This window comes from Leguminivora glycinivorella, chromosome 9 (genome assembly GCF_023078275.1).
Source record: "Leguminivora glycinivorella isolate SPB_JAAS2020 chromosome 9, LegGlyc_1.1, whole genome shotgun sequence".
NCBI lineage: Eukaryota > Metazoa > Arthropoda > Insecta > Lepidoptera > Tortricidae > Leguminivora > Leguminivora glycinivorella.
The window spans coordinates 16,020,019-16,038,297 of record NC_062979.1 but is presented as its reverse complement, the minus strand read 5'-3'; the positions used below and the strand labels follow the sequence as shown (position 1 = coordinate 16,038,297).

Sequence of the window (18,279 nt, the reverse complement as noted above, 5' to 3'; positions counted from 1 at the left end):
AGAATAAATTCTAAATGTCAAAAAAATTGTATAAAAATACATTGAATTATCAATAATTATCATCATTAATAAGCTATATAATTAATGGTTTTCAACAATACTTGTATCCCACGGTGTTTCATCATTCATGTAGTCTTGTGTGCTGTAGTAGGCTTTAGAGATCAGTATACGCTTTATATAATGTTTAAATCGATTAAAAGACAGTTCAGTGATGGCATTAGGAAGTTTGTTATAAAATCTTACACAATTACCCATGAATGATTTTTTAATTTTATGGAGCCGAGTGAAGGGCACTGCAAGCTTATGCTTATTTCTAGTGTTTATATTATGTACATCACAGTTTTTCTTAAATTTACAAATGTTTTTATGTACATACATAATATTCTCATAAATATATTGACAATGCACTGTCATTATATTAATGTCCTTAAACTTATCTCTAAGTGAGTCTCTATGGTTCATTTTGTATATTGCTCGAATAGCCCTCTTCTGCAGAACAAATATGGTATTTATCTCTGAAGCACTGCCCCATAGTAAAATACCATATGACATAATGCTGTGAAAGTAACTAAAATAAACTAATCGAGCTGTTTCCACGTCTGTTAACTGACGGATCTTGCTCACTGCAAATGCTGCAGAGCTCAGTCTATTCGAGAGGGTAGCAATATGGGGACCCCACTGAAGTTTAGAATCTAAAGTTATGCCAAGAAAAACTGTACTATCTACCAGTTCCAATTCCTCATCCTTCACAACGACACTTGCTTGTTCATTTTTAGCATTACTCGTTACAAACTTAATACATTTAGTCTTTTTCTCATTTAACAATAAGTTATTAACACTAAACCAATTAACTACTTCGGAAATAGCATTGTTTACATTTTCACAAGTTTGTTGCTGACGTTTGACTTTGAAAATAAGGGAAGTATCATCTGCAAACAATACTATATCATGGTGGGTCTTTACAAGATATGGCAGGTCATTAATGTAGATAAGGAACAGGAAAGGCCCCAATATTGATCCCTGCGGTACACCCATAGAGACTAGTGACCCCGGTGAGCGCTGTCCATTCACGTCGACCCTTTGTATTCTATCGTGTAAGTAAGATTTGACTAAATTCAGTGCCGATCCTCGCACTCCATAGTAGTGCAATTTCCTGATCAGTGTTTCATGACAGACGCAATCGAAAGCCTTAGATAAATCACAGAAGATACCCAAGGCATCCTGTGACTCCTCCCAGGCATCGAAAATCTGTTTGATTAGCTCAACACCAGCGTCGGTTGTTGAGCGACCCCGTGTAAAACCAAATTGTTTATTGTGCATTAGATTATTGATGTTAAAATGTTGCAATAGCTGAAATAACACTAACTTTTCAAAAATTTTGCTGAATGTCGGTAACACTGATATCGGTCTAAAATTAGTGGGGTCGGATGTGCTACCAGATTTAAATAATGGAATGACTTTACTGTGTTTCATAAGATCAGGAAACTCACCACAATCAACACTGTTATTAAAGATAACTACCAAGTCAGGCGCTACAATTTCTATTAAAGATTTAACACCATGGACAGAGACTCCCCAGAGGTCACAAGTTTTTTTAACATTAATTGATTGAAATGCCTTAATTATATCTGAGGTACTAACATGTTCAAATACAAGGTCTCTACTACATTCTGTGACATTATCTTCTAACAATGTAACGGCAGATGCGGGTGATGAATTTAAGTGCCTAGTTGTGGAAACTGGTATATCAGTGAAGAACTTTTCAAATTCTGTTGCTACTTCTAAATTGGAATCTACAATTTTGCCATCAATTTTTAATTTCAGTTCATTTGTTCTTTGCTTTGACCGACCAGTCTCCACGTTAATTACTTTCCACGTTGCTTTAATTATATCGGAACTACTTTTAATTTTCTTGCTTAAATAATTACGTTTAGCGGTATGACAATCTAATTTAAACTGTTTCGAAAATTGTTTGACATGTTCTTTAAATTCATCACTCGTATTAAACCGCCGTTCCTCATACAGGGCATACAATGCACGTCTTCGTTGATGTAACTCTGCAGTTGCCCACTCACTAAAAACTGATGCATCACTAACCGTGACCGTTTTTGTTGTAAATATCGTATTATAATTTTCCATATATGTGTGAAAGAATGAATTATACATATCATTAGGACTCATGTTTGGAGACAGAACGGGTAGCGCCTGAACTAAACTCTGTTTCATTCTTTCCACGCGGTCCGAGGTTACTGGTACAAAAGTTATCTGTTTTTTCAAGGTATTTTTCCTAGCAGCTTCAAATACCATTAATTGACCTAAATGGTCGGACTCTAAATTGCTGATTACATTTTTTGTAATAGGAAAAATATCTGTGAAAATATTATCTATACAGGTTGCACTAGTAGCAGTCACTCTAGTAGGCTCCATAAAAATGTGGTTCAGATTACATGATTTGAAAAAATTCAACAGCCTACAAGTTAATGTCGAATTTTCTAAAATATTTACATTAAAGTCGCCGCAAATAAGTAATTTCTTGCTGGAAGGCGATATTTTCAGTAGCACAGATTCCATTATGCTTTCAAATAATTCAAAATTACTTAATGGCGGCCTATACACGCACACAACAATAAATTGCTCCAATTCTACTGCACTTAGTTCTATAGTCCGTTCAACAGACATGGACACAATATCCTTGCGTTCCTTAAATTTTAACTGATTATTTATTATAATTAACGACCCACCATGTATGGAACTATGCCTGGTGAACGAACTTCCTACCTGGTGATTAATAAATTGAGGCATTAATTCATTATTTTTTAACCAGTGTTCAGTAATACATAAAATATCTATATAAAAATCCTTCATAAAAAGTTCAATTTGTAAATCTTTACCTCTAATACATTGAATATTTTGATGCACCAGGTGGATATACTTCCCCTTGCTTACAGTTTTTTTCCTTATATTTACTTAAGTCTAGATTGCCAGAGACAGAATCTTTTGTCTTAAAAGCTAGTTTAAATCATTGGTTATGACTGGAACCAATTCCAAGTTCATACTTTGCTGCTCAATAGGAGCAGAATTGTCTGCCAAATTTTTGGCAGAAATGTCAAGTAAATAGGATAGCGATAATGCTATTTGTCTTTTGTAATAATTTGAAAGGTAACAATTACCTTTAGTCAAAAATACCATAGGCATATGGTATTTACTAACAAATTTGTTAGTGTCAATTATGCTAACCTTACTACTATATGTACAAAGATTATATAAAGCTATATTTAACTTATGTCTAGTGTTATTTTCTGCCTCTGACATTTGGGAACAGTAGGGGAATGTGAAAAAAATAATTTTATGCACTGCCATTGAGTTTAACTGTTCAAAGTATTTGACCAAATTATTTTTGTTCACATTGCCCCTATTTCCCATAAAGATAAGCAGTGTCGTCTGAGAATGAATATCACTGTCATTTAAAATTTGTTTTAAAATATTTTCAAAACTACTATGAGGCAAACAATGGTTGATTGTACTAAGTCCCTTTAAGTAAAAGTTTAGAAATGAGCTCATATCGCTTCCAATTTCATCACAGTACATAATAACATTAGGCTTAGGTATACATTTTAGAGAAGTGTCGAAAGAGCTACTACCACTTATATGCTGTTGTTGTAAACTGTCATACAGGCTTGGGTAGAGTGTGCTGGTTGACAAATCCCCGGTCACCTGCTTACATGCACATGACTGGGCATTGGTCAACGACTCAAAGCGGTCTGAATTATGCTTTATCTGGGATATTAAGTCATCCATAGCCAAAGAATATTCATTAATAACTTTTTTTGAACTTTCATTTATGCCTTCCAAAGATTTTATTGAATCCTCCAAAGTCTGAATTTTTGATTTTAATGCCTGTGTGTCAGTTTCATACTGTAATTTACTATTTTCTAACTGAGCAGTATACAAATCCAACTTATCCACTAAGCCTATATTAACTTTACAATATTTTAATTTTTTGAAAAACAATTTATTTATTTTTGACAGTTTTTCTTTTTTTCTAATGACTTTATTCAATTTAATATATTTCTTTAGTTTGTTTCCGCTGCAATTTACTAACCTTGGTGTGGTGGTATCATTGGCTAAATCTGTAGTGACCAAAGGGATTTCAATTGCTGCGGTAACCAACTGGGAGTCAGGCCGGACCAGTTCCTCGAACAAGGTCTGAGTGTGTGCCGCAGCTGCTTGGTTTTGGGCCTCCCGTAGCTCGTAGATTTGTTCGTGGGCGTCGTGCAGTGCTCTCTCCAATGAGTCGATGTCTTTCAGGGCCTGTTCATATGCAGCGTTGCACTCCATAAACCTGTCAACCGTCTCCTGAAGCCGGGCCCGCTCTGAATTTACATTATTGTAATCACTCTCTAATGTACACAGTTCCTTTTTCAACTTATCGTTCCTATCAATTACTAATAAAAGCTCTTTCTCACTGTCTTCTCTTTCACTGAGCAATTGAGCACTAAATTCCTTGGATTGTTTTAATTCCAGCAAGGTAAGTTGGAGCTTATCACACTTTTCAGGCTCCTGCTGGAGAGCCGCTGCTGCGGCTGCTGCAGCTGCTCTGCGTGTTTGCATTGTAGATGGGTTTTAATGTACTAAACACTAAAACAAAGCAAGAAATTGCTTACTCAAGCTCAGCGGTTGCAGGTAGGTACTTACATGAAATAATGACGCTTAACTATGTCTACACTTGTTCTAGCCTTGTACACACGTTAACACTGAATTGAAAAACACAATTAACAATAACTAGTGACAATACGACCTAGAAAGTGTACAAAGGCGAACAGATATTTCAAATTTATAACCTATAACGGCTACAAACCTGAGACATCAAAGACACTGGTAAACGTCACTAAAACACTTCACTTATGTCTTAGGCCCTTGAGTGTTCATAATTTTTATGTTGTTGCAATTAAATATTACGTAACGAGGCATTTTTAATGTTTTTCAACGTAATAAATTGACGCCCGAAAGATTAAAGTTCATTTGACATGCTAAGTAGATACGTTTGCTTGACCTAATGGGTGAAAATATAGTTGTAATGTGTTACCTGCTTGCATCCGCACCTCCGGTCCGAACCGTCGTCCGGCCTCGACGGCGAGCACGGCGGCGGCCTGGTGGAGCCCGTGCGCCAAGATCTGCGCCAGCGTGGCCGCGGCGGCCACGCCCCAGCCCCACCCCCCCTCGGGGTAGTAGTGGCGCGTGAGCGTGAGCAGCTGCCGCGGGTCGAGCTTGGCCTGCCGCGGCGGCCCGCTCTGCTCCAGCACCAGCGGCAGGGACCGCGTGCGCAACAGCGGCGCCCCGCCGCTCGACCATGACTCTTCCATCAATGCATCGCATCCTGGGACCGCATCACCGCGTGCCACCGGATATCATGTCCGGCACATCACTACACTACACCGATGGTTGAATGTTTTGTGTTTTCGAAGCCTGCCGTTCGTCTAAGACTAGTGAAGATGACAGCGACTGATTAACTATTTGATGAGAATGAACATGTACCTATTTTATTTTAGAATTTTATTCTAAGTACCTGAGTATCCTATTGATAATTTATGATCAAACGAACTTCTTGAAGTGAAGTTCGATCGAACTTATATGAGTAAATTTATTTGATAAAATCTATAATCTTAGGAGTTAGGTCCATAATTATTTGTATAGGTAGTAGGTACGTTTTATAAATGAGTTTAGTTGGTGTTTACTATTTCGTTATTGATTTTCAAGCGCCGTATGGGTCTCGACTAGGAAATAAGTTTTTATTTCCTCGAATCCCTCGAATTTTTATCCCTCGAAATTAGATTTATTCTTGAGATAGGTAATCCTGGCACTGAAGGTTAGTCAAAAACAGATCGGGCATATTAATTCATAACTTCATAAGAAAGTTCGTTAAAAGTTATTAATCTTTTAAAACATCTATCAAGACAATCGAAATACTTTTCGTTCTCGTTTATCTTCACTCCAAAACTACTTGAAATGAAGTGCTCCACTAAAACCGATAGAATTCAAGTATATTTCTATTCTATTTTAAACGCTCTCGAACCGCTACGAGTCTACGATAAAGGGACGGAATGGAATCGTCGAGTCCATTTTGTCCACGCCAGATAAGTTGGGGATTTAAGTGTAGCGACAAATCAAGAACCGCTGAACAACCCGCCCTATGTGGCAGACGTTTGATGCCCTTGAGAAACGCCTGACCGTAGAAATATTCTGAATGCTAACTTTACAAAGTTTATAGCGAAACAAGAATACTTATTGTGTTTTCAAAATTACAGCTTTACGTTATTAGATAGCGTTCTCTTTTAAGACGCTACAGGAGCGAAAATGCTAAAATGGAAAGGAACCCCCCATTCAATTTGGGAATTCTAGTTTAATTATACTAGTGTTATTAACTAGATTTATCGAAAAAAAAATGTCCAGATAAAAGATATTGCGGAAAAAACTTTAAAATCGAGGTTCCGCTCTCGACTGTTTCCTCCTTCAAAACTAAACGGTCCGACACAGATTATTTCATTGTTATTCAGATTCTCAACGATTAACGAAATTTGAGAATCTGAATAACAATGAAATAATCTGTGTCGGACCGTTTAGTTTTTTGGCTAATTGTCTCCAATTTTGAATACCACACCTTTTGTACGCCATAACCGATACCGCCATTTTTGGAAATTTTTGATGGCCTCTAGCGTCATTAAAACGGTCCGAGATAAAAATAATACTAATCTGTGTTGAAAAGATCATTGCTGTATCTTCAAAAACCAGGGAGGAAATAGTCGAGAGCGTTTGTATGGAGAATTGACCCTTCCTGTAGCGTCTTAATGGTAATGATATATATTGATGTTGTATGTACTAGGATAACTATTTTTACAAAGTCTAAAAAGCAATAGATACGCGGTTGACTCACCTGCGCGCATGGCAAGTTATTGGATTTACTCTAGGGAACCTTTTTTTAAAGTGATCTGCGATTCAGTAGGATTGATATAAGGGTCCCCCCATATCTAGCGTCCCGCGAGCGTCGCGTCGGATCAACTGTATGGAAAAAGACGCCGCGTCGACGCGACGTCGACGCGGCGTCAGGCTTTGCCCATACAGTTGGCCCGACGCGACGCTCGCGACTCGCGAGACGCTAGATGTGGGGGGACCCTAAAGGATCTCCTTCTATAAGCATTGCTGTTACAAATCTTTACACTGGTTTGCCCGAGTGCAAACCTCGCTTAACCAGCAAACATACCCACACGATCTGGCCAGCACCTTCATAAATCTCCACTCGAATGTCACAGTCAGTATCCTATTTGTACTAAATCTTCGTAAATAAGTCAGATTATTGTCCAAATGCAACCGTCACAGCCCGCGATACATCACGCGCGCATAACTGAACGTCGACGCGTCTGCATATCGTATGAACCCAATCATAAGAATGGGAAAGTGCGTGTGTCTGTTTGTTTGTCATTCTTTCACGGCAAAACGGTAGCGACAAATTGACGTGATTTTTTAATGGAGATAACCATAATTTAATTTCAAGCCTAGTTGAAGGGATGGAGAGTGATATAGGCTACTTTTTGTCTCTTTCTAACGCGAACGAAGCCGCGGGCAAAAGCTAGTAATATTATAAACGGGAAAGTGCGTGTGTCTGTTTGTTTGTCAGTCTTTCACGGCAAGACGGAGCGACGAATTGACGTGATTTTTTAAGTGGAGATAGTTGAAGGGGTGGAGAGTGACATAGGTTACTTTTTGTCTCTTTCAAACCCCCCCACTTCCCTAAATTGAGGGATGGAAGTTTGTATGGAGTAGAGATGGGCCGAATATTCGGTAAATATTCGGTATTCGGCATATTCGGCAAGTTTTTCAATGTTCGTATTCGGCCGAATAATTCGGTTGCATTGCCGAATATTTACCGAATAAACCAAGCAAATAACTAATGAAGATCTTACGTATTCCATTGGATAATAAGCTCCTATTTTAGTATAGTTTTCTAAGGAACTACTAAAAAGAGATAATTATGCGTCAAAAATTCAAAATGTAAATACAATTGTTTTTTAAAAAAGTTAAAAAACCGTAGTTTAAGAGTTCAGAAGAGTTCAGAACTATTTTAACTGCGTTTTAGTTATACAATTGTTTTTTAAAAAAGTTAAAAAACCGTAGTTTAAGAGTTGAGAAGAGTTCAGAACTATTTTAACTGCGTTTTAGTTATCCACTAAATCATAATTCATAAGAAGATAACATATGTAGTAACATATGTAACCGTTATCAATTATTTACTAGTTTTAATCTTAACATCCACTTTAGAAATATGGTGTAACTGAATATTCGGCCGAATGTTCGGTTCGGTAAGAGCTGAACCGAATGTTCGGCCGAATATTCGTATTCGGCAAAATCCATATTCGGCCCATCACTAGTATTTTTTTTTTTAATACTACGTCGGTGGCAAACAAGTATACGGTCTGCCTGATGTAAAGCGGTCACCGTAACCTATGGACGCCTGCAACTCAAACAGTGTCACATGCGCGTTGCCACCCCATTAGAAACATGTACACTCCCTTTTGCTGTGTTAAGTACACAGCAAAAAGGAGTGTACAAGTTCCAAGGAGGGTTCGGGTTGCCGACGATAGACGGAACAAGTTAGTTCCGTAAGTCCTCCCGTCATCAGCACACCGCACCCTCGTTGAGCTCTGGCAGCCTTACTCACCGGCAGGAACACAACACTATGAGTAGGGTCTAGTGCTATTTGGCTGCGGTCTTCTGTAAGGCGGAGGTAATACCCCAGTTGGGCTCTGCTCTAGATTCGAGCGAGACGATATCCGCTGTGCTGTGCCCTACCACACAAAGCGGAATATCATTCGCTATGCCCTACCTCCCACTAAACTACTACCTCCTCCTCCTAGTATGGAGCATTCCGCAATTTTCGAATTTAACGCGAGCGATGAAGCGTTTGCATATCGCATATGAATATAAAATACGTTCGTTACGACAGTCTCTAAAATATTTGTTATCTAGAGAGCACGTGAAGCTTTTTGGCTTTTATACGGCCAATAACCTGATATGTAAGATTTTTCGCTTTAAGGTTAGTATACACGTTCCCGGCCTCAAGTTGCGTTTTAACTTAATGTTCTGAACAGGGTGGCTAGCCGAATGGCACAATCGCTCACGAAACGCTCACGAAACGAAGCGCTAGTAGATATCTATCTCTATCGCGCTTGCGTATTGGCGCGACAGAGCCAGCGGCGTATCGCTTTCGTTTGGCATCGGAGAAATGCCATTCGGCTACGGGGCCTGGTGCCGTAACTGAATGGCATTTCTGCGACGTGAAACGAAAACGAAACGTCACGAAAGGTAATCTGGCTCTGGCGCAGTGATAGATGGATTATCTACGAGCGCTTCGTTTCGTGAGCGTTTGTGCCATTCGGCTACGCACCCAGTTCTGAGCGAGCATTCGTTCGTGAGCAGATGAAAATACTTCCATCCCTTTTTCGGTGCACAAACGAACGAATGCTCGCTAAGAACTGTTCAGAACAGAACACTAAGTGAAAACGCTGCTTAATGTAAGGATTGATCAAATATTTCTTGTTTTTTATGACCTATCTAATTTTTTTCAATTCTGTATCTAATGAGCCAAACTCAGCCATTTTATAGGTGGTGACCGGTTGTTTGTGCACTTGTGAAGTAAGAGCAAATTGAAGAAAAAATATACCTACAGCTTTGTGTCTTGGTAGTTATGGATAATTGATCTACGCATGCCCAATAAAACTAACTAACTATATTGGTACATAGGCAAAAATCAAATAATTTTTGTTAATTTGGTAACGTCAAGCTGGGTCACAAAACAAAGCTTTATGACAAAAATGACCTTGTTATTATCTTTAGAAGTACGTTTATCATAAACTTACCTAATGTCGAGTGGATATATGGGCGTTAACCTTTACATTACCAGATACACTTATGTTATTTGCATAAAAGGGTTGAATGTAAACGGAAAGCAAGGAACGAAACCTAATGCCTGCGGTTATGTTTACTAAGGAACGTATTAGATACGTGAACGTGAATGTAATAACGTTACCACGTTTGCTCTGCTAAAAAAGGATTTGCCGTATTTTCCATGCTTTTAGAGCCACCTAGTTCAAGAGAATAAAATTTAATGGAATTAAATAATAACTAGTGAAAGAAATAGTACATTTTCAAGTCTATTATTAACTTAAGATATATTGTATTGGCAACGTGCGTGAAGGCTTCATACTGATTGTAATAAATATGCGTAGTTTTATGGAATGTCAAACATGTCATACAGGTTTCATAAGATTTAACACAGAAAATCATACCAGTAGTGTACGGTGAACCAATCTGAATCCTAGCCTGAACCCTGTCTTCTTTACACCATGTTTTATTTGCCATAAACGACGTTTACTGTGCAAAGGTTCTACTGTGGCCTAGGATTCAAATTGGTTGACATATTATTATAAGAACATACTTAGCGAAGTACCAATCGTATATTGTGTCTCAAAGATTGTACATTTTGTGGATTACGTTTAATCATTGTTTTGATCTTATTGATACTTTTTGTCTATTTGTCTCGCAACGTGACATGACGATGTCAAACGTGACGAGTCTTTAAGATTACACTTTCGATTTGGTCGAGTTTATGACCTTCTCGTACGTGAGCTACTTTTATTACATGAACGCTATCTTTGTCGTTATTTCTGTGTCTTTCAGTAACATATCTACAGTTCTACAGTTGACATTAATGTCTTAGAGCGGCCAATAAACTGAAGTAAGGTCAGGTGGGGTAAGGGAAACATACTTCATTTTTTATATTTTACATCGAGCTCTAATCACTTTATTTAATGTCGTATATTCATCTTGACCGACACAAAGTATGCTTCTTTAAGTCTGCTTTCTAGGGCGAAATTAATTTTCAAACTAGCTTTATTGCATGTAGCTGGAAATTTATAAAATGTTTAGGCTGGTCCTGCCGTTTCCCTTTCCCGAGTTTTGGGGTAAGGGAAACACTTCGCTAAAATCTTAAAGTATTGCTGCTAGTGTGGATTATACCGGCAATGTAAATTAAAAAAAAACATCACCAATCAAATGGAGACTTTGGTTCTTTGACATATAGTTTAAAATAGAAAATATTTACATAAATTGAAATTCGGGGTAAGGGGAACATATGGGCTTGAGACAGGGGTGGTTAACTAAAAATTATAATTGTTTTTAAAGATTTTTTTACAAGTTTTTTTCGAAAATTCAAATTTCAGTATTGCAAATTAAAAAACGACTATTAATTATTAGTAATTATTCGTATTTAAAATACTGAAGCTTGGATCAATACAAAATTTCTGTACGTATAGAATATGTGTCTCTGAAAATGTTCATGACCCCTGAAATCGGGAAAAGGAAACATATGTTCCACTTACCCCGGCTATGGTAGTTCCCGTTACCCCGGTATGTCATTTGTAGGTTGTGTTATGAATCACGTTGAATTTTCATATTTACAGCATAGTTTTCTCAAATTCAAATACCAGACATGAACATTAAACATATAAAGGAATATTTACAGATATCAAAAGTCTTCGGACATGACTTTTTGCTACCCAAATCACTACACAAATAATACTCCTCCAACTCGTGGTCTTGTAGCACGACAACTGATTTTTTGTTTTTGTCAAGGACGCACACTCCTTAGAGCTAGCGCTATTTTTGTTTTTGTTTCGGAACTAAATCCTAGGTAGTACCTTACCGACCACCAAATGACCCAGCTACAGTCTATGAATTCAGAGTTACCGATCAGTGTTTCCCTTCCCCCATAGTCCCCCTTACCCCACCTGACCTTATCTAAATATAAACTTTGACTTCACAAACTGATAACCAACCACAAAATTAAAATTTTGAAAAAAACCCCGACCGCGACATAGTGGATCGATTTTCATGAAACATGGCTAAGAATACTCTCGACTAATTCAGCTTTAAAAAAAAAAAACTAAATCTAAATTTGGGATCCGTTCTGGAGCTATGATGCCACAGACAGACACACACACAAACAGACAGACAGACATACAGACAAACAGACAGACAGACACGTCAAACTTATAACACCCCGTCGTTTTTGCGTCGGGGATTAAAAAGAGATCAAATAGAGGTGGCCGCATCGGAATATTCGGAATCGAACCCGGGTTTTCAGCTTACGCGGCTAACGTCGTTACTACTAGACCACCCGGTCGCTCTAGTCCCTAGTTGTCTAGAGACTTTTTTCAGTGAACTTTTTGTCTGCTTCGATATCAGATGATGACTGTAGGTACTATAGGTACCTTTAGCACAGTATAATAAAGAGTACTATCGTATAGTATGGCTGCTCCCGCTCCCCGCTGAAAGTGCCGCCACCCCCTCTCGGTTACCTCACAGTTACCGCCTGTCAGAAACACGAACAGTCGACCTGTCATATTTCACTCATAACAAGCATAGTACCTACGCGTTCACCTACACGAATATGTGCTAGGAATGCGCCTCTTTCAATACGTTTGATCGCCAGTGTCCGAGGTGTGCCTTTAGGTAGGTACCTTCGGGAACAATAGTTATTATTTATTATTCAAAATTAAATGAGACGCGGCTGGGTTAGTTAAAATTAAATTCATCTGGTTAGAAGCAACTAGTGAACTTCTTTATTAGGTTATGAAAGCTTGATAAGAAACCTACATCAATGAATTTAATTCATATTCATACTTAGGTTAGGTATTCAGTTATTTCGTAAGTACACACAAACGATTACACGTCACAAGAGTTATCAACTTATCATATACACGATTAAATTATAACACAAACTCTTATTCTTAATAACACAAATACCAAATATTTGTCCCAATATTTTTCGTTATGATAGCCGAGATGTTTCAATTCCAACTGACCCGGGCCCTAACTTTACAAAAGGATAAGTATCATCCACTCGCATATCTCTCACAAAAGACAGGCATTTGATAAAACCGACACCGAGACCTAAAAAGAAAAGTATTATGGACTGTCATTGTAACACGGGTGAGGATCAAATAACAGGATCCTTGATATAAAATATCCTTCTGGCACCTCTCATCTTTCTTTTTTGAAATTTGAATGTTATTCCTTTCTCATCGAGGTTTCTTTTCCTTTTAAAGTATCAATATAAGAGAATCGAGAAGTAATATTTGATATCAAGAGCTTGGAGGTATATTATTTGAAGACGGTCGTACCGTTGTCAGAAAGTCTAATAAGTTGTTATAATCCTCTGGATTTGTGAAATGAAAGGTGTTATCGGCGATGTAATGGTATTATCGGAGATACTTCAGATAAAAGTGGATCGGGGAAATGTTTTGCCAGCATGTTCTCTTTTAATCAAACTTGTCATTTAAGAAATCGATTGATTTTAAGAGGTACTTGGTCGATTCTACAACATATAGTTTGGAAAACACTTGTAAGTTGGGAAATTGATGCACGAAAAATCTATCACAATAAAGCACACAATAAAAAGCGTTAAGTGTTTTGAAGAAAAATGTTGTTGAAGTAATTATTAATTATCGAATGAAAGAGAGAAGGTTCCTCAAAATGCATTTTGTAGCGAAATTAAGATATAAGTGATAAGCTTAAGTATTTCTATTTTTTTATTTTTTTATTAGCCTGTTGTAGTGTCCCACTGCTGGGCAAAGGCCTCCCCTCGCTTCTTCCACTCAACCCTGTCATGTGCGTAATTCTGCCAGCTTGGATAGAATGCGTTCAAGTCATCCCGCCATCTCTTTTTTGGTCTGTCTGAACCCCGGCCTGCACCCTCTACGGTGTTCCGTGGGTCCCACTCGGTAACCATTTTGGCCCACCGTTCAGGGTGCATGCGGCAGACATGTCCAGCCCAGTTCCACTTAAGAGTAGCGGTCTTGACACCTACATCTGCAACTCGAGTTCTGGAGCGCAGTTCCGTGTTTCTGATTCGATCAGTTCTGCGAACACCCAGTACCTATACTGCGCTCCATCGCTCGCTGGCAAACCTTGAGTTTGGACTTTAGCATGTTTGAGCGCCATAGGTTAGGATAGGCAGGATCACATCAGGATACACATGCTTAAGTATTTAAATAAAAGTAATGGGTATATTGATTTTGATGACAGTATTTCATATCCTCCAACACCTCTGGTGTTTCGGGTGTCCATGGGCGGCGGTGATCGCTTACCATCAGGCGACCTGTCTGCTCGTTTGCCTAGGCTAAAGCTGGTCTATCCCATAAATATACACTTCATTGTACAGGAAAAAAAAATATAGGTACATAATATAAGAACACAAAAGCTACGTAACGGTCCAGGTGCTAGTCGAATTAGGCTAAAGCTGGTCTTTCATCTGGGCCACGAGAGAAAATGAACATAAATATACACTTCATTGTACAGGACATTAAACCTAATTTTCCTTTAAATATGGTCTATTCTTAAGTTAGGCTATATCTTTGAAAATATCACCATTGTATTGAACCGCTTTCGGCTAGTCTAAAACTTAGAAATCCTAATCAATTACCGAAATAACTCTTAACAGACAATAATAGTCGTCTCCCAATACCTTAATAACCCCTTTACTTTCCGAAACACAAGCAGGAACAGCAATCTCACAGGGCCGCGTAACTTTGTTGGCTCGCGCCGATAATTCCCGCCCATAAATTGTGCTACAACAAACAACCCACTGTCTGTCTACTTGAGCCTACATCTCACATGTCTAGACGATCTCACATGTCCTACACTATCTTTCATTAGTTTTTTTTTATAATTCTGTATACATTGAACGTACGAAATGTGGCATTAATTATTTCTTTCTCTGTGAACCATCACGCCAATCCCAATGTTAAGATCATTTTTTAATGTAAATCACCCCTTTACGTACTAAGCAGGTACAACAACCTTACAGGGCCGCGTAACTGTTGGCTCGCGCCGATAATGTCCGCCCATAAATTGTGCTACAACAAACAACCCACTATCTATCGCGGTCTTCATCGACTTGGGCCTACAAAGACTATCTTACATAATACTACGCATTTACTTTTTATTTTGCTTTTTTTAGAATTGCACAACGTATACAGCTTTAAAATCTTTCTTGTCTTTCTTAAAGGTCCATGTACACGATACTGATTCTTGAATTTAGGTAACAAAACACTCACTATCTTAACTTAAAATTTTGCGACAGGCACTTTTAGTAATCATAGTAGATGCATTGCGCAACTACAATATGGATAAAACATTATTAAAAATTAATTAGTAAAAAATATTTAGGTATTAATTTAAAAGGCACATCAAAGTACCAAGAGTTTTTATAACTATTTTTAAATACGTTACTCGATATCGTCACGGAAATCACGGAAATGGCATTCATCGTATAAAAAAGTAAACAGCGCCCCCAAACGGTACTTACTAGAACTAAAAATTACATACATTTTCTGTGAAGTTTACGCTATTGAGTATAACGTATTCCAAAACGTCTAAATGTAATGGTGGCACGAATGAAATGAACGAAAGATGTAGTGCAGTCGTAAAAAGCATTTTCTTCGTATGCATATTTTCATTCAAACATTCGTTTTTCCGGAAACGTGCGAAAAGCTTTTTCTTCGTATTTTTCCGGAAACGTACGTGTCATGATATTTCAGTCAGTCTCAGGTACAAGACATCACACGACTGACACTGTCTAAAGCGAAACTAGCATGCCAAATACGAACGTTTCCGGAAATATACGAAGGAAAACCATTTCGCACTACACTGAGAGAAAAAACAACCAGTTTTGTTCGTTCAACAAGTTTTTTGGTTAAGATAGCGCCTACATGCTCTTTGGTTCAAACAACAAGTTTGACTTTGTTCAAATGTAAACTTGTTAAATTCACAATGCACATTTCTCTCAGTGTACCTAAATCTGTAGTAGCTGGCCAAGTCATCAGTAGCTCCGTCTATTGAGTAAGTAATCTACGCACGCCTATCAACCATCTTTTCACAGTTTCCAGCCCATTTAACCGGTAACTCTAACGTAGCACTGCGGTAATATTATCTCTTAACTGGGACATTTATTTGTCTATGTTTACTGAGATAAAATATAAGGCTATAATGTAGTCTGTGCGACGTCGACTTCAAGCCATTTGTCTCGGAAATTAAAATAATATCTATAAGGTCAGGTGGGGTAAGGGAAACATACTTCATTTTTTATATTTTATATCAAGCTCTAATCACTTTATTTAATGTCGTATATTCATCTTGACCGACACAAAGTATGCTTCTTTAAGTCTGCTTTCTAGGGTTAAATGAATTTTTAAACTAGCTTTAATGCATGTTGCTGAAAATTGATAAAATGTTTAGGCTGGTCCTGCCGTTTCCCTTTCCCGAGTTTTGGGGTTAGGGAAACACTAAACTTCTCTAAAATCTCAAAGTATTGGCGCTAGTGCGGATTATACCGGAAATGTAAATTAAAAAAAATATCATCAATTAAATGGAGACTTTGGTTCTTTGACATATAGTTTAAAATAGAAATTAATAAATAAATTTATATTTACGTAAATTGAAATTCGGGGTAAGGGGAACATATGGGCTTGAGACAGGGGTTGTTAACTAAAAAATATAATTATTTTTAACGATTTTTTTTACAAGTTTTGTTCTAAAATTCGATTTTCGGAATTGCAAATTTCAAAACGATTTTTAATTATTAGTAATTATTCGTATTTAAAATACTGAAGCTTGGATCAATACAAAATTTCTGTACTTATATAATATGTGTCTCTGAAAATGTTCATGACCCCTGAAATCGGGAAAAGGAAACATATGTTCCACTTAACCCGGCTATGGTAGTTCCCGTTACCCCGTTATGTCATTTGTAGGTTGTGTTATTAATCACGTTAAATTTTCATATTTATAGTATAGTTTTCTCAAATTCAAATCCATAACATGAACATTCAACATATAAAGTAATATTTACAGATATCAAAAGTTTTCGGACATAACTTTTTGCTACACAAATCACTACATAAATAATACTCGTCCAACTCGTGGTATTGTAGCACGACAACTGATTTTTTGTTTTTGTCAAGGACGCACACTCCTTACACCTAGCGCTATTTTTGTTTTTGTTTTGTACCTAAATCCTAGGTAGTACCTTACCGACCAACAAATGACCCAGCTATAGTCTATGAATTCAGAGTTACCGATCAGTGTTTCCCTTCCCCCATAGTCCCCCTTACCCCACCTGACCTTAGGTAAAACAAAGTTTTCTTCAGGTATCGCGATACAAATTTGTATACATAGTATGTGCTTGTTATACATAAGCCTGTGATCTGCGAATGCTTGTATTGTACCAGGAAGATACGTTTTTAGGGTTGCGTAGTCAACTAGGAACCCTTATAGTTTCGCCATGTCTGTCTGTCCGTCCGTCCGTCCGTCCGTCCGTCCGTCCGCGGATAATCTCAGTAACGGTTAGCATTAGAAAGCTGAAATTTGGTACCAATATGTATATCAATCACGCCGACAAAGTGCAAAAATAAAAAATGGAAAGAAATGTTTTATTAGGGTACCCCCCCTACATGTAAAGTGGGGGCTGAATTTTTTTTTCATTCCAACCCTAACGTGTGATATATTGTTGAATAGGTATTTAAAAATGAATAAGGGTTTGCTAAGATTGTTTTTCGATAATATTTATATTTTCGGAAATAATCGTTCCTAAAGGAAAAAAAAGTGCGTCCCCCCCCCTCTAACTTTTGAACCATATGTTTAAAAAATATGAAAAAAATCACAAAAGTAGAACTTTATAAAGACTTTCTAGGAAAATTGTTTTGAACTTTATAGGTTCAGTAGTTTTTGAGAAAAATACGGAATACTACGGAACCCTACACTGAGCGTGGCCCGACACGCTCTTGGCCGGTTTTTTTAGATTACGATTCAGCGAGGAAATGCTGTCAACATCTTAGGCACTATGCCTCAGAACTCACTTTCGATATAGATTTTTAGTTTTTAAGTAGATTTAGATTTATTTGTAAATGTCCTAGATCAATATTTCATATACATCAATGAAACTACATATGTATAACTATGTCCACCATAACACAATGAATTCTTCATATCTTATTATAAATAACTAGCTTTTACCCGCGGCTTCGCCCGCGTAATAAAAGTATTCATTAAGATTTTCATTTGGATCCGTAGGGACCGTAGGTTTCTCTGTAGGTATATTTATCTGCGATTATTTCGATTGCACATAATACTTTTGCTTGCAATGATTGTAGAAATATTACACATCGA

At 37.6% G+C, this 18,279-nt stretch overlaps 1 protein-coding gene across 5 annotated transcripts in view; it reads right to left on the bottom strand.

Moving 5' to 3' along the window:
* LOC125229307 (monocarboxylate transporter 10-like) overlaps positions 1–18,279 on the bottom strand; it is a 276,054-nt gene that overhangs the window by 58,246 nt on the left and 199,529 nt on the right. The window contains exon 2 of one of the 5 annotated variants that reach the window (XM_048134113.1): positions 5,087–5,535. The exons of 1 other annotated variant lie outside the window; for it this stretch is intronic. In XM_048134113.1, coding sequence (XP_047990070.1) covers positions 5,087–5,363 — 277 coding nt within the window. In that variant the 5' untranslated portion in view covers positions 5,364–5,535. The remainder of the gene's footprint in view (positions 1–5,086; positions 5,536–18,279) is intronic. 3 more of the 5 variants (XM_048134112.1, XM_048134110.1, XM_048134111.1) reach the window with 3 other exon arrangements.